The 22,916-nt window shown below is 38.9% G+C and overlaps 1 protein-coding gene across 16 annotated transcripts in view; it reads left to right on the forward strand.

Annotated features, from left to right (window-relative positions):
• LOC139760347 (cubilin-like) overlaps positions 1-22,916 on the forward strand; it is a 344,737-nt gene that overhangs the window by 246,463 nt on the left and 75,358 nt on the right. For 15 of the 16 annotated variants that reach the window (XM_071683382.1, XM_071683397.1, XM_071683385.1 and 12 more), the window contains one exon: positions 22,622-22,708. The exons of the other annotated variant lie outside the window; for it this stretch is intronic. In XM_071683382.1, coding sequence (XP_071539483.1) covers positions 22,622-22,708 — 87 coding nt within the window. The remainder of the gene's footprint in view (positions 1-22,621; positions 22,709-22,916) is intronic. 16 annotated transcript variants of the gene reach the window in all.

The following is a 22,916-nucleotide window of genomic DNA, read 5'->3' on the forward strand; positions in this document are numbered from 1 at the left end:
AACAACTTGCCTCCCACACCATATATTCTTAATACCTTCCACAGAGCATCTCTATCAACTCTATCATATTCCTTCTCCAGATCCATAAATGCTACATACAAATCCATTTGCTTTTCTAAGTATTTCTCACATACATTCTTCAAAGCAAACACCTGATCCACACATCCTCTACCACTTCTGAAACCACACTGCTCTTCCCCAATCTGATGCTCTGTACATGCCTTCACCCTCTCAGTCAATACCCTCCCATATGATTTCCCAGGAATACTCAACAAACTTATACCTCTGTAATTTGAGCACTCACTCTTATCCCCTTTGCCTTTGTACAATGGCACTATGCACGCATTCCACCAATCCTCAGGCACCTCACCATGAGTCATACATACATTAAATAACCTTACCAACCAGTCAATAATACAGTCACCCCCTTTTTTAATAAATTTCACTGCAATACCATCCAAACCTGCTGCCTTGCTGGCTTTCATCTTCCGCAAAGCTTTTACTACCTCTTCTCTGTTTACCAAATCATTTTCCCTAACCCTCTCACTTTGCACACCACCTCGACCAAAACACCCTATATCTGCCACTCTATCATCAAACACATTCAACAAACCTTCAAAATACTCACTCCATCTCCTTCTCACATCACCACTACTTGTTATCACCTCCCCATTTGCGCCCTTCACTGAAGGTCCCATTTGCTCCCTTTTCTTACGCACTTTATTTACCTCCTTCCAGAACATCTATATATATATATATATGTATGATGATCACACTTGTCCGTGATGATAGTATGAAGGTGAAATCGCACTTCAGTAGGAGTTTATACAATTTTATTTAACATGTAATTTTTTTGTATGTTTTTAAGAGCACTACGGATATGTGATCCCACAGGCCTGATAGATGAATGTAGTTATATATGATGTATATAAATAAATAAATAGATAAATATATATATATATATATATATTTTTTTTTTTTTTTTTGCTTTGTCGCTGTCTCCCGCGTTTGCGAGGTAGCGCAAGGAAACAGACGAAAGAAATGGCCCAACCCACCCCCATACACATGTATATACATATGTCCACACACGCAAATATACATACCTACACAGCTTTCCATGGTTTACCCCAGACGCTTCACATGCCTTGATTCAATCCACTGACAGCACGTCAACCCCGGTATACCACATTGCTCCAATTCACTCTATTCCTTGCCCTCCTTTCACCCTCCTGCATGTTCAGGCCCCGATCACACAAAATCTTTTTCACTCCATCTTTCCACCTCCAATTTGGTCTCCCTCTTCTCCTCGTTCCCTCCACCTCCGACACATATATCCTCTTGGTCAATCTTTCCTCACTCATCCTCTCCATGTGCCCAAACCACTTCAAAACACCCTCTTCTGCTCTCTCAACCACACTCTTTTTATTTCCACACATCTCTCTTACCCTTACGTTACTTACTCGATCAAACCACCTCACACCACACATTGTCCTCAAACATCTCATTTCCAGCACATCCATCCTCCTGCGCACAACTCTATCCATAGCCCACGCCTCGCAACCATACAACATTGTTGGAACCACTATTCCTTCAAACATACCCATTTTTGCTTTCCGAGATAATGTTTTCGACTTCCACACATTCTTCAAGGCCCCCAGAATTTTCGCCCCCTCCCCCACCCTATGATCCACTTCCGCTTCCATGGTTCCATCCGCTGCCAGATCCACTCCCAGATATCTAAAACACTTCACTTCCTCCAGTTTTTCTCCATTCAAACTCACCTCCCAATTGACTTGACCCTCAACCCTACTGTACCTAATAACCTTGCTCTTATTCACATTTACTCTTAACTTTCTTCTTCCACACACTTTACCAAACTCAGTCACCAGCTTCTGCAGTTTCTCACATGAATATATATATATATATATATATATATATATATATATATATATATATATATATATATATATATATATATATAATTTGAGTGAGTGCTCAAATTACAGAGGTATAAGTTTGTTGAGTATTCCTAGTAAATTATATGGGAGGGTGTTGATTGAGAGGGTGAAGGCATGTACAGAGCATCAGATTGGGGAAGAGCAGTTTGGTTTCAGAAGTGGTAGAGGATGTGTGGATCAGGTGTTTGCTTTGAAGAATGTATGTGAGAAATACTTAGAAAAGCAAATGGATTTGTATGTAGCATGTATGGATCTGGAGAAGGCATATGATAGAGTTGATAAAGATGCTCTGTGGAAGGTATTAAGAATATATGGTGTGGGAGGCAAGTTGTTAGAAGCAGTGAAAAGTTTTTATCGAGGATTTAAGGCATGTGTACGTGTAGGAAGAGAGGAAAGTGATTGGTTCTCAGTGAATGTAGGTTTGTGGCAGGGGTGTGTGATGTCTCCATGGTTGTTTAATTTGTTTATGGATGGGGTTGTTACGAAGGTGAATGCAAGAGTTTTGGAAAGAGGGGCAAGTATAAGTCTGTTGTGGATGAGAGAGCTTGGGAAGTGAGTCAGTTGTTATTTGCTGATGATACAGCGCTGGTGGCTGATTCATGTGAGAAACTGCAGAAGCTGGTGACTGAGTTTGGTAAAGTGTGTGAAAGAAGAAAGTTAAGCGTAAATGTGAATAAGAGCAAAGTTATTAGGTACAGTAGGGTTGAGGGTCAAGTCATTTGGGAGGTAAGTTTGAATGGAGAAAAACTGGAGGAAGTAAAGTGTTTTAGAAATCTGGGAGTGGATCTGGTAGCGGATGGAACCATAGAAGCGGAAGTGGATCATAGGGCGGGGGAGGGGGCGAAAATTCTGGGAGCTTTGAAAAATGTGTGGAAGTCGAGAACATTATCTCGGAAAGCAAAAATTGGTATGTTTGAAGGAATAGTGGTTCCAACAATGTTGTATGGTTGCGAGGCGTGGGCTATGGATAGAGTTGTGCGCAGGAGGATGGATGTGCTGGAAATGAGATGTTTGAGGACAATGTGTGGTGTGAGGTGGTTTGATCGAGTAAGTAACGTAAGGGTAAGAGAGATGTGTGGAAATAAAAAAGCGTGGTTGAGAGAGCAGAAGAGGGTGTTTTGAAATGGTTTGGGCACATGGAGAGAATGAGTGAGGAAAGATTGACCAAGAGGATATATGTGTCGGAGGTGGAGGGAACGAGGAGAAGAGGGAGACCAAATTGGAGGTGGAGAGATGGAGTGAAAAGGATTTTGTGTGATCGGGCCTGAACATGCAGGAGGGTGAAAGGAGGGCAAGGAATAGAGTGAATTGGAGCGATGTGTATACAGGGGTTGACGTGCTGTCAGTGGATTGAATCAAGGCATGTGAAGCGTCCGGGTAAACCATGGAAAGCTGTGTAGGTATGTATATTTGCGTGTGTGGATGTGTGTATGTACATGCGTATGGGGGGGGTTGGGCCATTTCTTTCGTCTGTTTCCTTGCGCTACCTCGCAAACGCGGGAGACAGCGACTAGGTATAAAAAAAAAAAAAAAAAGATATATATAATATGAAGTCTGTTGGGGATGAGAGAGCTTGGGAAGTGAGTCAGTTGTTGTTCGCTGATGATACAGCGCTGGTGGCTGATTCATGTGAGAAACTGCAGAAGCTGGTAAACTGAGTTTGGTAAAGTGTGTGGAAGAAAAAAGTTAAGAGTAAATGTGAATAAGAGCAAGGTTATTAGGTACAGTAGGGTTGAGGGTCAAGTCAATTGGGAGGTGAGTTTGAATGGAGAAAAAACTGGAGGAAGTGAAGTGTTTTAGATATCTGGGAGTGGATCTGTCAGCGGATGGAACCATGGAAGCGGAAGTGGATCATAGGGTGGGGGAGGGGGCGAAAATTTTGGGAGCCTTGAAAAATGTGTGAAGTCGAGAACATTATCTCGGAAAGCAAAAATGGGTATGTTTGAAGGAATAGTGGTTCCAACAATGTTGTATGGTTGCGAGGCGTGGGCTATGGATAGAGTTGTGCGCAGGAGGATGGATGTGCTGGAAATGAGATGTTTGAGGACAATGTGTGGTGTGAGGTGGTTTGATCGAGTAAGTAACGTAAGGGTAAGAGAGATGTGTGGAAATAAAAAGAGCGTGGTTGAGAGAGCAGAAGAGGGTGTTTTTGAAATGGTTTGGGCACATGGAGAGAATGAGTGAGGAAAGATTGACCAAGAGGATATATGTGTCGGAGGTGGAGGGAACGAGGAGAAGAGGGAGACCAAATTGGAGGTGGAAAGATGGAGTGAAAAAGATTTTGTGTGATCGGGGCCTGAACATGCAGGAGGGTGAAAGGAGGGCAAGAATAGAGTGAATTGGAGCGATGTGGTATACAGGGGTTGACGTGCTGTCAGTGGATTGAATCAAGGCATGTGAAGCGTCTGGGGTAAACATGGAAAGCTGTGTAGGTATGTATATTTGCGTGTGTGGACGTGTGTATGTACGTGTGTATGGGGGTTGGGCATTTCTTTCGTCTGTTTCCTTGCGCTACCTCGCAAACGCGGGAGACAGCGACAAAGTATAAAAAAAAAAAAAAAAAAATAATATATATATATTATATATATATATATATATATATATATATACATGCACATTTTCATACTTGCATGCCTTCCTCCATTCCTGTTGCTACCCCGCCACACAGGAAATAGCATCCCTGCACTTCAGCAAGGTACCAGAATTAAGAGAAATAAGTTACAAGGAAAGGCTTTAGGCTTTAGATATCACAGCCTTGTAAGCTTTTAGAATAGACTGATGATTTTAACAGTGATTTTAAGAGGATATACATGAAATTAAACAAAAAACTTGTCAAAAAGATGAGGGAATACTTTCATAGTGTAAGATTTGCAGATGAATGGAATAAAGTGAACAGGTATGTGGTAAATGTAGACAGCATAGAGAAGTTTAACAGGCTGTACAGTGATACAGAATGTTCAGGAGATAGGACCACAGAATTGTAAAACTCCTTCCCCATATTGTACTTATAGGTAATTACACAAGGGGCCCCTGAATGACAGTTTTTTTAGGATGTGAAATTGATTGTACCTTTTAATATATATATTTTTTTTTGTGTGTGTGTGTATGTGGGAGGATTTGATCGTTTGGAGAGGAAGACCACCCATTTTAAATTGAATGCTCAGGAGTGTTGCTAACTTGTAAAAATATAGAATTTTAATTTATTGTTCATTTTAAGGATATTAAAGTAAAGAAAGGGTGAGTGTCTGAAATGGGAAGAGTGAACAGGTTTGTGTGAGAATTACTCTAAAGAAGTGTAACTGGGAGTAGAGAAAAGAGACTAATGTATTTATCATCAAAATGCAAAACATTTTTTTATTTGTGTACTTAGGGGAAAATTTTAAGATGCTTGCCTGAGTCAAGTTAAAAAAAGGCAAGGAAATTAGTCCAAACAGCAAGACCAACTAAATCACTCTTGAGGTCAGCTTGTTATCAAACACCCAATAAGCCATTTAGGGTAAAGTTTCTCAGTTTTTAGTGTCATTTTAATCAGAAATGGGTTCAAACTATTGAAAATATTGAAACTAAGTACTGTTAGTTTTGGTTTAATCCTTAAAGAGATGAGAAGAAACAAAGGATGAATTTCCAGAGAACAAATGTTCAGAGATGTAATTTGAAATTATTGAGAGAGAAGGATCAGAAGTTAACACAATTAGAGGAGGAAATAGAGAAAGCAAGGAATCAGAAAAATTGTTGTGAAATGAGATGAGAGTAACTTAGGGATTTGAAAATTATAAGTAGTTGGTATAACAAATTCAGATTAGTTGAGGAGATTCAAAAGTTAAGGAGTCAGAGAGAGACAAGTTGAATTTATTGCAAAGTAAAAAATGTGAGAAGGGTCCTTTTTTTATTAGATATCCTAGAGACTATCCAACTTGAGGAAATGACTTTGACACATACACAAAATGTTGAATACAATGGGTGGGAAGGGGGACCAGGAGCAGTTTTGTGGATTGATCAACAGATGCAGGGCATGAAGGTGGATGAAATTGTTAGGCCTGGGGACATACAAAGCAGAGGTGCAGAGGAAATTAATTTGAAACTCTAGAAAGAATATGTTGGACTGTTAAAGATAGAGCAGTTGAGAAAATTCAGAGAGCAGAGAACTGATAGGATCAGTGCTTGTTAGCTAGAAAGGAGAGCTTAGAGAAAGTCAGAAACACAGAGGAGGACAATTCATTACTGAAGGATCTAGGCAGAAGTGTATGGCACGAAAATTTGAACGATGAATAAAGCAGGAGATTGATGGATGTAAATCACTGATTATTTTTGGTTTTGAAGGAAATTGTATCCCAAGTGAAGAGAAAGAAGGCATGTTCCTTTAAGAATTACAGAAGATTGTATATGATGAAAAACATTTGGTGAAGTCTTCAGGAGTCTTCAACCCCAAGCCTAGGTTGTATATGATGAAAAACATTTGGTGAAGTCTTCAGGAGTCTTCAACCCCAAGACCTAGGTTGGCTTTGCCCAGGATGCTGGAATTTATAGAATTGCCTCAATATGAGTATCATCTAGTTGGAAATAAGTTGCAGGAATCTGTGTGAAAGAGGCCTTTGAGTCAGCATTGTCCTTAACCTCTTGTTAGGGTGCTATCTTAGGAGGATTATGCTCACCTTCATGGATAAGGAAGTATCCAGCAAGCTGTTCACCTTTTGAATAGGGCTGAAATTAGGACAAGATTCTTAAGTTGGTCAATATTTCTGAAGAAGCATGAAGCTAATAGATAAGGTCCAGGGGACAATAACAAAGATGATATTAGAATTAAGGGAGTTGAGTCACAGGGAAAGATGAGAGCTTTTATTTTTTAGACGATTGATGACATAGACAGTGAACAGCTCTTTGAAAATGTTGGATGGAGTAGCCAGAGGCCATAACATGAAATTTGAAATTCTTGTTAAAAATGATGTAAATAATTAATTTTATAGTATAAGAATAGTGGATGGATGTAACAAATGAATGACAGTACAGCAGCTGTGGACTGCATATAGAAGTTTAAAATGTTTTATGATAGTAGTTCAAGAGATGGGGCCCCATGAGTGTAAAACACCATCCCTGTAGAGCACAGGTAGGTTGTAACAACAAATAATTACACATTCACATGCACACTACATAATTTTTATATTAATCATTCTCAGAGGCAGCTTCCCCTGCAAAATCACACTTTCTCAGGAAATACCTTTGCATTCCTGCAGCATTTAGGGTCACGTATCTGAACAGTAATACCAATTCAAATTTTTTACTGTCAGTCAAGGCATTTTGTGTCACTATATTCAGAATATGAGGTATTTTATTCATGCTTACCATTGCAGGAAAATATAATCCATTGTTTAGAACAACTGAAAAAGGCATAAATTGGTGCTTTGCAGTGAAGATCAGAGGATGTAGTTAATATTCATTGATATTTTTGAAATTAGCAATACCTGTTTGAAGAAAGACTTGCTGAAAAAATTAAGTATTGAAACAAGCTGAAAAATTCTCTAAGGGTCAGAAGTAATTAGTTTATTATAAAGCTTATTAGAGATAAATATTTTGAGTTTATTATGTGTAAAAAAAATTCTTATGGAACGGACTTTTATGCGTACCATGTCTGAATAGACAACCATTTGTTCAGAATAAGTCAAGAGGGATGGTGATTTGTGCAGAATGAATGTAAAGAGACAGACATTAACAGTACGGGGATGAAAGGGCATTTGCTTATGAAACAAGAATGCTCCAGCATCACTTATCATTCCAGTTAGTCTCTCCAGGCAGCATTCCTTGTGTTCTCTTACTACTACTAACCCCATTCCCAAAACCCTCCCTATCACACGGTGGCCCACAAGGGAGCACATGTACATGTGGCTAACCCGGGGGGGGGGGGGGGGGGGGGGGGGGGGGGGGGACTATTCATCAACACAGGAAAAAAAATCTAAATTTGTTAAACTTTCACACCTCACTTGATTTTTTTATCCTTGCTTTCTGAATGAAATGATTTTAATCATGGACATTTCTTTCAATTTTTTTTCCCCAGGTCTTAGAAATTTGAGTCATTTTTTTTTCTACTAATTAATGACAACAGAACTAGGATTATATGTGAGGGAATTGAGGTAAAGCTAATTCTTTTCCTGTGTTCACAAATGTCTTACAAGAATTGTGCTCTCGTTCATGATATCCTCTCCAAACCTTGGTGCTGACTTGTGTGCCAGATTGAGCATGAGGGGTTCCTAAATGTTTACTCAGGCAAGCTGAATCTATTCGATCTTGTGTGTAAGGTCAATCAGTTATCCAAAAGGAGCTTATGTGTCATGGCATAACATAGTTGTCTTTGCACTGACCAAGCATGCTTGGTCACAGTTCCATTTGACCTAGAATGTTAGTTCATCTTCCGTCTTGATCTAATATTCTGAGTAATCTTTTATCTTGACCTCATAACACAAGAGATGATCTTTTGTCTTACCAAATTTACATGTTACATCATCCATTAGTATGACCTTGTACATAGAAATTAGATTCTATCTCAACCTTTTGTGTTTGGCTGTAAGTGTAGTCAGACAACAAAATGTTAGGGCTAAACTCATTCACCCTGCTGCCTCATAGAATTTTAAAGGTCTTGCATTTAGGAATCCCTTTTCTCAGGAGGTGTTGATGTGTGCAGGACCCCAAAGGAGGATTTACTCAAAATGATGCCAAAACATCTTTTTTTCACTGCTACAATAGGCTCTCATGTGACTCCTGACCTGGTCCTTGTGACATCCTGGTAGATGGGTTGACCCTCATGATTTTTTCCTCACCAGAAATCTTTGTGGATTTTCACATAGTGTTGTAGTGATTAACACCAAGTGACAGAGTGGAGGGTGACAGGTTGAGGGACTGGATGGGCCAGACAGACATAAAGACTTTCTACATTGACTTTACCTATTTTAACCCATGCTGGTGTGGTGTATCCTGGCAGGGCAGCTGGCCAGTACCTGTGAGTCATCTCCTGTATCTGACTCTATAAGTTTTGCAATTGATATAATTTTCAAGCACTGTATATTTCTTCATAGATTACACCTATCTTTGAAGATGTACTGTAGTACCAAGTGTGTGTGTGTGTGTGCATGTATATATATATGAATATATATGCACACACAAGCGTGTGCATATGGGAAACAGCAATCAAGTGTGAAAAAGAATTGTGTGTATATATATATATATATATATATATATATATATATATATATATTTATATTATTTTTTTTTTATTATACTTTGTCACTGTCTCCCGCGTTTGCGAGGTAGCGCAAGGAAACAGACGAAAGAAATGGCCCAACCCCCCCCCATACACATGTATATACATACGTCCACACACGCAAATATACATACCTACACAGCTTTCCATGGTTTACCCCAGACGCTTCACATAACCTGATTCAATCCACTGACAGCACGTCAACCCCGGTATACCACATCGATCCAATTCACTCTATTCCTTGCCCTCCTTTCACCCTCCTGCATGTTCAGGCCCCGATCACACAAAATCTTTTTCACTCCATCTTTCCACCTCCAATTTGGTCTCCCACTTCTCCTCGTTCCCTCCACCTCCGACACATATATCCTCTTGGTCAATCTTTCCTCACTCATTCTCTCCATGTGCCCAAACCATTTCAAAACACCCTCTTCTGCTCTCTCAACCACGCTCTTTTTATTTCCACACATCTCTCTTACCCTTACGTTACTTACTCGATCAAACCACCTCACACCACACATTGTCCTCAAACATCTCATTTCCAGCACCTCCATCCTCCTGCGCACAACTCTATCCATAGCCCACGCCTCGCAACCATACAACATTGTTGGAACCACTATTCCTTCAAACATACCCATTTTTGCTTTCCGAGATAATGTTCTCGACTTCCACACATTTTTCAAGGCTCCCAGAATTTTCGCCCCTTCCCCCACCCTATGATCCACTTCCGCTTCCATGGTTCTATCTGCTGCCAGATCCACTCCCAGATATCTAAAACACTGTACTTCCTCCAGTTTTTCTCCATTCAGACTTACCTCCCAATTGACTTGACCCTCAACCCTACTGTACCTAATAACCTTGCTCTTATTCACATTTACTCTTAACTTTCTTCTTTCACACACTTTACCCAACTCAGTCACCAGCTTCTGCAGTTTCTCACATGAATCAGCCACCAGTGCTGTATCATCAGCGAACAACAACTGACTCACTTCCCAAGCTCTCTCATCCCCAACAGACTTCATACTTGCCCCTCTTTCCAAAACTCTTGCATTCACCTCCCTAACAACCCCATCCATAAACAAATTAAACAACCATGGAGACATCACACACCCCTGCCGCAAACCTACATTCACTGAGAACCAATCACTTTCCTCTCTTCCTACACGTACACATGCCTTACATCCTCGATAAAAACTTTTCACTGCTTCTAACAACTTGCCTCCCACACCATATATTCTTAATACCTTCCACAGAGCATCTCTATCAACTCTATCATATTCCTTCTCCAGATCCATAAATGCTACATACAAATCCATTTGCTTTTCTAAGTATTTCTCACATACATTCTTCAAAGCAAACACCTGATCCACACATCCTCTACCACTTCTGAAACCACACTGCTCTTCCCCAATCTGATGCTCTGTACATGCCTTCACCCTCTCAGTCAATACCCTCCCATATGATTTCCCAGGAATACTCAACAAACTTATACCTCTGTAATTTGAGCACTCACTCTTATCCCCTTTGCCTTTGTACAATGGCACTATGCACGCATTCCACCAATCCTCAGGCACCTCACCATGAGTCATACATACATTAAATAACCTTACCAACCAGTCAATAATACAGTCACCCCCTTTTTTAATAAATTTCACTGCAATACCATCCAAACCTGCTGCCTTGCTGGCTTTCATCTTCCGCAAAGCTTTTACTACCTCTTCTCTGTTTACCAAATCATTTTCCCTAACCCTCTCACTTTGCACACCACCTCGACCAAAACACCCTATATCTGCCACTCTATCATCAAACACATTCAACAAACCTTCAAAATACTCACTCCATCTCCTTCTCACATCACCACTACTTGTTATCACCTCCCCATTTGCGCCCTTCACTGAAGGTCCCATTTGCTCCCTTTTCTTACGCACTTTATTTACCTCCTTCCAGAACATCTATATATATATATATATGTATGATGATCACACTTGTCCGTGATGATAGTATGAAGGTGAAATCGCACTTCAGTAGGAGTTTATACAATTTTATTTAACATGTAATTTTTTTGTATGTTTTTAAGAGCACTACGGATATGTGATCCCACAGGCCTGATAGATGAATGTAGTTATATATGATGTATATAAATAAATAAATAGATAAATATATATATATATATATATATATTTTTTTTTTTTTTTTTGCTTTGTCGCTGTCTCCCGCGTTTGCGAGGTAGCGCAAGGAAACAGACGAAAGAAATGGCCCAACCCACCCCCATACACATGTATATACATATGTCCACACACGCAAATATACATACCTACACAGCTTTCCATGGTTTACCCCAGACGCTTCACATGCCTTGATTCAATCCACTGACAGCACGTCAACCCCAGTATACCACATTGCTCCAATTCACTCTATTCCTTGCCCTCCTTTCACCCTCCTGCATCAGGCCCCGATCACACAAAATCTTTTTCACTCCATCTTTCCACCTCCAATTTGGTCTCCCTCTTCTCCTCGTTCCCTCCACCTCCGACACATATATCCTCTTGGTCAATCTTTCCTCACTCATCCTCTCCATGTGCCCAAACCACTTCAAAACACCCTCTTCTGCTCTCTCAACCACACTCTTTTTATTTCCACACATCTCTCTTACCCTTACGTTACTTACTCGATCAAACCACCTCACACCACACATTGTCCTCAAACATCTCATTTCCAGCACATCCATCCTCCTGCGCACAACTCTATCCATAGCCCACGCCTCGCAACCATACAACATTGTTGGAACCACTATTCCTTCAAACATACCCATTTTTGCTTTCCGAGATAATGTTTTCGACTTCCACACATTCTTCAAGGCCCCCAGAATTTTCGCCCCCTCCCCCACCCTATGATCCACTTCCGCTTCCATGGTTCCATCCGCTGCCAGATCCACTCCCAGATATCTAAAACACTTCACTTCCTCCAGTTTTTCTCCATTCAAACTCACCTCCCAATTGACTTGACCCTCAACCCTACTGTACCTAATAACCTTGCTCTTATTCACATTTACTCTTAACTTTCTTCTTCCACACACTTTACCAAACTCAGTCACCAGCTTCTGCAGTTTCTCACATGAATATATATATATATATATATATATATATATATATATATATATATATATATATATATATATATATATATATAATTTGAGTGAGTGCTCAAATTACAGAGGTATAAGTTTGTTGAGTATTCCTAGTAAATTATATGGGAGGGTGTTGATTGAGAGGGTGAAGGCATGTACAGAGCATCAGATTGGGGAAGAGCAGTTTGGTTTCAGAAGTGGTAGAGGATGTGTGGATCAGGTGTTTGCTTTGAAGAATGTATGTGAGAAATACTTAGAAAAGCAAATGGATTTGTATGTAGCATGTATGGATCTGGAGAAGGCATATGATAGAGTTGATAAAGATGCTCTGTGGAAGGTATTAAGAATATATGGTGTGGGAGGCAAGTTGTTAGAAGCAGTGAAAAGTTTTTTCGAGGATTTAAGGCATGTGTACGTGTAGGAAGAGAGGAAAGTGATTGGTTCTCAGTGAATGTAGGTTTGTGGCAGGGGTGTGTGATGTCTCCATGGTTGTTTAATTTGTTTATGGATGGGGTTGTTACGAAGGTGAATGCAAGAGTTTTGGAAAGAGGGGCAAGTATAAAGTCTGTTGTGGATGAGAGAGCTTGGGAAGTGAGTCAGTTGTTATTCGCTGATGATACAGCGCTGGTGGCTGATTCATGTGAGAAACTGCAGAAGCTGGTGACTGAGTTTGGTAAAGTGTGTGAAAGAAGAAAGTTAAGCGTAAATGTGAATAAGAGCAAAGTTATTAGGTACAGTAGGGTTGAGGGTCAAGTCATTTGGGAGGTAAGTTTGAATGGAGAAAAACTGGAGGAAGTAAAGTGTTTTAGAAATCTGGGAGTGGATCTGGTAGCGGATGGAACCATAGAAGCGGAAGTGGATCATAGGGCGGGGGAGGGGGCGAAAATTCTGGGAGCTTTGAAAAATGTGTGGAAGTCGAGAACATTATCTCGGAAAGCAAAAATGGGTATGTTTGAAGGAATAGTGGTTCCAACAATGTTGTATGGTTGCGAGGCGTGGGCTATGGATAGAGTTGTGCGCAGGAGGATGGATGTGCTGGAAATGAGATGTTTGAGGACAATGTGTGGTGTGAGGTGGTTTGATCGAGTAAGTAACGTAAGGGTAAGAGAGATGTGTGGAAATAAAAAAAGCGTGGTTGAGAGAGCAGAAGAGGGTGTTTTGAAATGGTTTGGGCACATGTAGAGAATGAGTGAGGAAAGATTGACCAAGAGGATATATGTGTCGGAGGTGGAGGGAACGAGGAGAAGTGGGAGACCAAATTGGAGGTGGAAAGATGGAGTGAAAAAGATTTTGTGTGATCGGAGCCTGAACATGCAGGAGGGTGAAAGGAGGGCAAGGAATAGAGTGAATTGGATCGATGTGGTATACCGGGGTTGACGTGCTGTCAGTGGATTGAATCAGGGCATGTGAAGCGTCTGGGGTAAACCATGGAAAGCTGTGTAGGTATGTATATTTGCGTGTGTGGACGTATGTATATACATGTGTATGGGGGTGGGTTGGGCCATTTCTTTCGTCTGTTTCCTTGCGCTACCTCGCAAACGTGGGAGACAGTGGCAAAAAAAAAAAAAATATACACACGTACATATCCATACTTGCTGCCTTCATCCATTTCCGTTGCCACCTCGCCACACATGAAAATGGTGGACTGTTGAGTCTTTACATTCAGCATGACTGAGAAACTGCATATCCATTCCACTATGAACCCTTAACCATGCTGGGTAAATAAGGTGTTTTGCATATACATACATGTTGGTATACATTGTATCTATGCATCACAAAAGAAACCCTCATCAGTTTTCTTACTCTTGTCGTTTATCAGATGGGAAGTATTTTTACTTCATATGTTTACCAAAAGTTTGCAGTTTAGATAATATTACTTCACAGTGCTTAGAAATTGAATTTGTCTCTTTTCTTTCTTGATTCCCTAACCATCACGTATGTTTGAACATTACTTTCCTCTCAGTGCTATCAAAACATTTATGATGTTATTCTATACACTAAAAGTTTAAAGATGTATGCTGCTTGAAGATAAGGTAAAACATATACTACTGAAACATCAATGTTTGATAACTACAAAGTTTTGTACTAGAGAAGTGGGTGTTGAGACATTCATGATATTTTATCATGACTGAATAATCATCCTTTTCACAAACATTGACTGATTTTAGTGGAACTATAGCCAAATCATGCATCTTTCATCCAAAAGCTGTAGGTAACAAAGGAGTTTGCAAAGTTATTATGGTATTTATAACTTAGATTTTCACAAGCCAGTCAGTCATCTCTTGCCACACTGCTGTTGCAGTAAAGTGGAAGAAACAAATTCTGTTGTCAGTTTTAATCATATTACTTCTTTGTTTTGCAGTCCAGTTTTCCCAGCCTGAAATTTACTTTTCTTCAATTCATTCCCTTATACCTCTTTTTCCTTTCTTTTTTTTCTCCCATGGTGGGAGTATATGTAGCATTATCTTCTAATTGCCGTGTCATTAAAACATGGGATTGTGATTGGAGTCATTCAGGTTACCCTTTCCTCAAAAATCACCCTTCACTTGTGATCTGTACTACTCTTGTATTCATATCAAAACTCCACTTTCTTTTGTTTTTGTTTTCATAACTGAATACAGTTGAAGACTTTTACTTATTAGCAATATAAGCATGCACAACAGATCAAACATTCTTCGTAAATGTCATAAGGGAATGTAAGCAAAGAGTGTCATTAATGATCTTGCAATTTTTTTCAAAGCCACTGCATATGTTTTCATCTTATGAAAGTATTTTCTTTCAGTGTGTGCTCTTTAAGTAAGGTTTTGTACCATTTATATCTTTCCTTGGATCTGAGGATAGTGCTTGCTTTCTGTAATCTGTTCCTCAGCCTCATTTCCCAGATGCTTCCCAGCCTGTTTATGCTTTTTTTAACAATACAGAAAGGCTGATCAGGCCAGACTTCATAGGCTGTGTTCATTGACTTCTTGGAATTTCACTTGTTATGCCTACATTGAAAAATAAGTGAAATTATGACTATTTAGATTGTAAGATTGGAAATATTATCCACCTTAATCTTGCCAAAAACTTTTTGCCTTTCCTCCATAGATTAAGTTTTGCTAACAGGATACAAAATGTTAACCAACAACACAGACTTATGTAATGGTTTGCCATACAAGACTAACATAGGAAACACACTACAGCACAAAACCTTTCAGAACTTTTGAACAATAAGAACTCCAAAATGATCTCTCACAGTAGACTTACAAACATCTGATTATTTTATCAAATGTTTCCATGTGTATTCATCCATGCCTGCTAATGCACATCTTAGCCTGGCCTCAGCAATGCATTTCAAGGGAAAATAAAGGCAGATTCCTTTTCTTGGTATGCACAAGATGGTTGATTCTTGATGCATGTCATCCCTCTCCATAACACTTCATCCAAAGTGACCATTACATCATCAAAGTTTTTTCTGCCTTATACAGTATTTTTTTCTTTTACTTCCACCATACAGTCTTTTATAAAGATGGCTCTTTCATTAAAATCAAACCATGATATATCTTCCATAATGTCACACAAAGAATTGGAGATTAGAAAAAAAAAAATTCTCTACTCCTTAATCTGACGTGCAGAATCTTTTGTACCTTAGCTGTTCCAAGTCAAATATATTTCATCGTACATAATTGTGACTCTGCCCTCAACTGCTACGAAGTTTCATTGATCAAAGTATGGTAAAGGCTTTTACAAAGCTTACTATTCAGTTGTATTTACCAGAATTCCTTCTTGTGGCTCTTGTACATCTCTAGAATCATCTCTTTTCTTCCTAACCACGGTCTCCATGCAGTGATGGACTTATCACTTACCTATGATGTGATACTTAAGTGCTGTTGAGTTTGCTTTTCCCCATATTGTATACATGTGTATGTGGGTGGGTGGGGCCACTCTTTCGTGTGTTTCCTTGTGCTACCTCGCTAATGTGGGATACAGCAAGAAATTATAATAGATAAATAAAGACTATGTGTTAAGCCCAACTGGTCCCATGCAGGTGACAACAATCACTTGAGCCTCAAGTAATCTCTTCTCTCAGTGCTATATTTAAATGTTATTTCTACTCAGTGTTAATATTCCAGCCACATCACACTTTGGGGAGTACTGTATGTATTTATATTTCATTGAATAAGTACAGCACTAATTAATTGTATGGTAACACTGCTTTATAGCCCTTCCATTCATTATCACTCATATTGCTTCTTCCTCATTGACATCCTTATTTTTCCTTCTTACCTCACCCTGTACCTAAACCTTATACATCCTTTTACGGAGTAATGGTACCACATTTAGGGGTGTTGTTTCTGTATCTTCATTAGTCAGGTGATGGTATAAAAGGCTCAACACCCAAGCAACATTTTAAAGATATAAGAGAGCAAGGGATGAATGGAGCAGAATGAGAAAGGAAAAGCATAGAAATCTTGTGAAAAAAAACTATGGGCAAGGCATAGGGTAATCTTAAAGAGTTTAAAAGATTTATCAGGAGTAAATGTAGTAAAGCAAGATGAACTGAAGGGCTTGGAAGGATGATTGTTGAAATAGAACGATTTGTGATTACCTGCTTGTGCGGGGGTTGTAGGTCTGTGCTTGTGGGACCCCATCTCTTAAACTTTCTTTTGTATCATACAAACCTTGAGACTTGTAGATCTCTACTGTCCGCGTTTACAGTTTCTTCACTGAGCTTTGCTCCATGTATCTGCAGTTCTATTTCAAAAAGTACTTCTTATATGTATTTAGTTTGCTTTTTTCATATCTTAGTCTCCTTTTATTCTCTCCCATCAACTTTGCATTTTTAGTTTTGAAGGACCACTGCATATTTACTTTATATCAAATGTATTCAGAGATTTTGAAGGATCACTGCATATTTACTTTACATCAAATGTATTATGAGATTGGCATGTTATCATATTTCTCTTCTTCCTTCTATCTTTATACATGTGTAATATCATCATTGCTTGCCACTCCTTGTAGTTTAGTTCCTTCTTCTAGTTTTGTAGTTTAGTTCCTTTACTTCAGGTACAACCTCTGTTGCCCACCTCAGGACATTCTCCATTGAAACAGTGTGTCCTGGTAAGCAGGATGACCAAATTGAAACTGTATTCTGAAGTTGTAGTGTGAAATATGGTTAGATATTTGTTTTAATTATTTCAATGTCACTGTACTTGATGACAGTATGGATGTATAGTAAGTAATTTGCCCCCATAACAGTCATCTTGATGTGATTTATTAGGAATAAGATAAGTCTATATGACACCCTTAGGTCCTTTCTCATTTTGACTGATGCACTTTGGTTCCTGCCAGATGATGTTTCATACCAGGTGTCCTTTCATTCTGTTCCACCTTCATCACTCTACGTATGGTTGGGTTGAACTTCATTAGCCATGTATCTCCACAGCTGGAGTCTGTATAGGTATCTTTAGAGGATTTCACAATCCTTAAGACTTTTTTGACCTCTGATGGTTTTAGCATTATTTGGAAATTAATTCAGTTATGATCTCAATAGTGGCTTATGTGAACATCTTGCTAGAAGGATTAGAATCATACTTTTTTCTGCTGAAAGTGAAATGGCATGGTTTAAAGCATGCCCCATATGATGATGTTTCTATTTAAGCTTTAGATAATAATGAAAAAAAAAGCAGGAATTGATTTAAACTCCTCAGGTGTATGTAGGCTTGACTTAAAGATGGAAAGGTTATGGAGAGAAGAAAGAGAATTCCACAGATTTGCTCAACAAGAAAAGAAGGAGTTATCATAATGGTAAGCACTTGTGTTGGTGATATCCATACAGAAGTTATGAGAAGTAGTAGCAAATCCTATGCCACAGGTCCATGCATTAGGGGCTGGAACTCTTGCAGAGATCTCATGAGAGTAGTGACTGCACTATTACCTGTAGGACAGAGAAGGGGAAAGTACACTGTACACTGTAGAGAGGTGTGAAAGAAAAGTCATCCCAGTAATTCAAGCAGCACTCAGCATGAGGATGAATGAGACCTCTGTTGATGTAGAATTGCAGCTCAAAATGAAAAGAATTGTAGCACTTACATAAATGATTATAAGATTATGAGAGGACCAAGGATTCTTCATGATTGTGAAAACTTATAAAGACAAGATGCTCCAGCTGTGATTAGATATATTGCTGATAAAATCCAGCCCAACCAAATTGAAGATGAATAAGATGGGTCACAGCGAAAAGAATCTTGGTCATGACTTCCATCTGGTACGAAACAAAGTGCAAGAATTGACTCTTGAAGTGGATGAAGTTTCCATCTTATTCCCAAAACATCACATCAGGAAGGTTTTTATAGAGATTAATTCTTCATCTGCCTGTATAATTACCCTCAGGTGCATGACGTTTAAAAGAAAAAAAAACATACATTAGACCCAAACCAGAGAACGCAGCATCCATTTGGTCACCCCATGAAAGGGGATACTTGTTGGAAAAATTCTGGTAGTGGACAGAAGAACTGTAATAAGAGAGCTAAGCTACTGGAAGAAGTTAACATCCATAGAATCACCTAATCTGGGAGAGAAGAGACAATAGATGCAGAAATTATGAATTTGAAATATTATGTGACAATAAAGAAAGTTTGTGTTGGAGCCCCATGAGAACAGATTTCCTTCTCTATATTGCTCAAACATGTAATCAGTAATTGGCTGTCATGGTTTCTTAGATATTTACTTGAATGTGAGCAACATCTGAGAAAGGGACGTATAGGTAGATTGTTTTCTTGGACTGCCTGAAGGCTTTTGATGTTTCCACAAAAAGATAAATAATGCAGGTTTTTCAGGCTGTTATCAGAAGGGAGCTGTTTAAATGGATTGGTTGCTGTTTGAAGGAGAGAAGAAAATGACAGAAAAGCTTTTTAAAGCTTGACAAAGATAACAGATGTCTTTTTGGCTTACTGAGTATTATATTTTGATTGATGAACTACCTGTTAAAATCGAAACATACTCGAATATGTTGGCACATGTCAATAGTATGAATGAAATTGCAGAGTCACAGGAACTGCCTCAGATGCATCCACTTACTCAATTGTGATATGATATGATTTTAAGAGTTAGTTTTTCATGTTTTTTGTGCTTAACATTCTGCTGCAACTAAATAAAGGTAGATAAATGGCTTCTTTCTTGTTTTTCATTCTTCTGCATGTATGGCTTTAATTCTATAAAGTACAGTGTCTTTAACAAGGTTAGAGGTGGAGGGAATGAGAAGTGGGAGACCAAATTGGAGGTGGAAGGATGGAGTGAAGAAGATTTTGAGCGATTAGGGCCTGAACATACAGTAAGGTGAAAGGCATGCAAGGTAGCATCAAGAACAGAGGACTGAGCCTTTGAGAGAAAATCCTCACGTAGCTCCCTTCTCTATTCCTTCTTTTGGAAAAGTGAAAAATTAGAGGGGAGGATTTCCAGCCCCCAACTCCCTCCCCTTTTAGTTGCCTTCTATAGATATGATTTTTTATCCCCAGCAGTAAGCCAGTTTTCTGATACAGTCTGAGGATCAGGGAAGGAAACTGGGGCATACCTAATGACCATGGTCTGTAAAGTACTGGAAAAGATAATTAGAAAACATACAGATTACTTCTTGTAGAGGAGAAACTACCAAAGATTTCCATGAAAGAGTGTCCTCCACATTAGACCAAAGAAAGGGTTGAGCTGATTGTCTTCTGTACCACACAGGTTAATAAAGAAGCTGGATCTTCAGGCAGGAATATGTGGGAGACTATTTTGATGGTTAGAAGAATATCACAATGGAAGACAACAAGGGACACATGTCAGAGGAGCCTTCTTAAAATTGGTTGAGGTTTTCATTGGCTTGTGACATGGTTCTGTTCTGGGACCACTGATCTTTTTAATCTAGGTAAATGACTTGCCAGAAAGATTGAGCTTCCTAAATATGTTTGTAAAAGATGTCAAGGCCATTAGAGAAATTTCTGCTTCTCATTTTATGGTCATCACACATGAAGCATTAAGAACTAACAGAGGAGGTCCAGAAGAGGGTAATAAAGGTAGTGCCAGAATTAAGTGAAATGAGCTACAGAGAAAGGCTAGAGGCTTTAAATTTGTCTTCCTTGGATAAGAAAAGAGTGAGGGGTCACTTGATCACAACCCTTAAATTTTAGAACAGGTTGAGGATGTAGATGGTGAACAGTTCGTCAAGGAATATTAGAGTAGAACATCTAGAGGGTGTAGCATGAATGTAAGTGAGAATCTTGGTAAAAGAGTTGAGGAAGTTATTTTATATTACCTTACAAGAGTGGTGGATGAATGGAATAAGATTGCTGAACATGTTTTTAATACTGATAGCATACATGAATATAAAAAGTTGAGTGAGTGTAGAGAATGTTTAAGTGATGGGCCCCAGTAGTATAAAAACTCTCTCCCAAATAAGTAATTATACATCAACAACAAAATGACTAACTTGTCAGAAGAGCTATAAAGGAAAGCTCTAGTATTTACAGTTGTGGAAGAATGGAATAAACAAAAGGATGAAATGCAGAGGGTTTAGAAAAGTGTGAAATATTGTATGATACTAAATTTTATGAGATTAGGTGCTACAGGTGTAGAACTCCCTCCTATAACTGCACAAATTGAAATCACAAAAAACTATTTCACTCATAAGCTAAGGCACAGGGAGAGTATATCAGTCATAGACCTGACTTTTTTTGTGGAAGAAAAGGAAAGATAACAGTAAATTTCAATTTTTTAAGTGTAAGAGATTTGATCATGAGCAGTTCTTTGAATTAGAGAGGAACAGGTCAACTAGAGGACACAAGAAACAATTTAACAAATTGATGTCAGATAAGATGTGAAGAAATACAACAGAAGTAATGGTATTTGATGAGTGGAATAAGCAAAATGAGCTTATTGTGATTCCAGAGAGCATTAAAGAATTAAAAAAGAGCCAGAAGAATGGATGACATCAGTGAAACAGGGCCCCAAGAGTCCAAAAATCCTTTCTCCAAATAGGTAAACCACATTGCTCATTACGAATTTACCATAATTGTGAACAAACTTTTTGGTAACATTTATTATCGTCCAGCATATATTTTCCTGCAGCATTGATAATAGCATGCATACACAACAATCATTAGGATATCTCTTACCCACAGCTGCCTTTATTCATTCTTTTTTACTTCAAGGAAGCTTATCTATACTAAAACAAGGAGAGTATCATAAAGCAGAATTATATTTGTCACAGTTTTGCATTTAATTCCCATTGTTATTTGGTATTCATGATACAAGCTATTTTATGGTATGCTGTCAAGTGGCACTACCACAACATCATAGGGATCAAATCAGTCAGGTTTTCAGTTTGTGGGTTTTTATAGAATTTTTGCTTAGCATCTATGGTAATTCCGTGTACGAATTTCTCAAGCTTGCATTGGAATTTCAATTTAGGATCATAAAAACAAAAACTCAAACATTCAGTCTGGCTTAATCATACAAATAGTATATATTCTGGGTGGAATAGTACATCTGAATCCATTGTAAAACTTTTTCTTGAGGTCAGTTTCTTGAAGTTTTGTTTTTGCAAACTACCGTACATTGATTCACCGCAACTAAGGCATAGCTTTCCATCCCATTTAACTCCTTTACCTGTGATATATATTTATTTACTTTGTATGAAAATCTGAAATGCATAGTACTGAACTATCCTAAGGGAAGCAGAAGCCTCCCTTTTTTTTATTTTTTTCAGATACGTTTTTGATCAAGGAAAAATTTTACAATTTATGTTTTTGAAAAATTTTATGTGTTAAAAATTTACATCTGAATCTTTCTTTTTTTCGGTCATATTTAAACAGCCATTACTTACCATAGGCAGACCCCAAGATGTCCCATACCCTCCTAGGCCATGTTGATACATCTGCAAAGAGCCCATCATGTCCCAGCTAATGTTTCTAGCATCAAAATATGATGATAATTTTGTTTTTGACATTAACCCAGACACTTACAACTGAAACCACTAACTAGGCTCTCTCCCCTCTCCCCACTCTGCCCGCCCGCCATTCCAACACTCCCTATGTCCGTCGCATACCATCGCTCACCATCGTACCCTCACTGCCAACTCGACGTACTCACCATGTCCTTGCCATTCCCTTATATTATTCCTCCCCCTCCTTCCAATCTTCTCCTTTTTCTTGTACTCCTTTTCTTCCTCTTTTTCCAACTCCTGTCTCCCTCCTCCTCCTCCTCCTCCTCCTCCTCCTCCTCCTCCTCCTCCTCCTCCTCCTTTTATCTTCGTAATCATCATTTGAGTAGATGGTCCCTCGCCTGAAGACTGGCTGCTGTTTAGTGATGAGTCTGAGCTCGACGGGGACAGCGCCACCTACCCAACCAAGGAACCAAGTACGTCATTTCCCTCTATCCTTTCCTTTCTAACGAAACGCATTCTACTTTAAAAAGTAGGACCGAAATGTTTTTGATTATTTGCTGCTCGTTCCTCTTCCTTTAAATTATCGTTGCTAATGTTTATAAACTGACCAGCGTTCATCTAAATAGTCCACCTTCCCCATTTCTAACAAGACTGTTCTTCAACATTTAAGATTCTTATTTG

Source organism: Panulirus ornatus, chromosome 36, assembly GCF_036320965.1.
Source record: "Panulirus ornatus isolate Po-2019 chromosome 36, ASM3632096v1, whole genome shotgun sequence".
NCBI classification, from domain to species: Eukaryota; Metazoa; Arthropoda; class Malacostraca; order Decapoda; family Palinuridae; genus Panulirus; species Panulirus ornatus.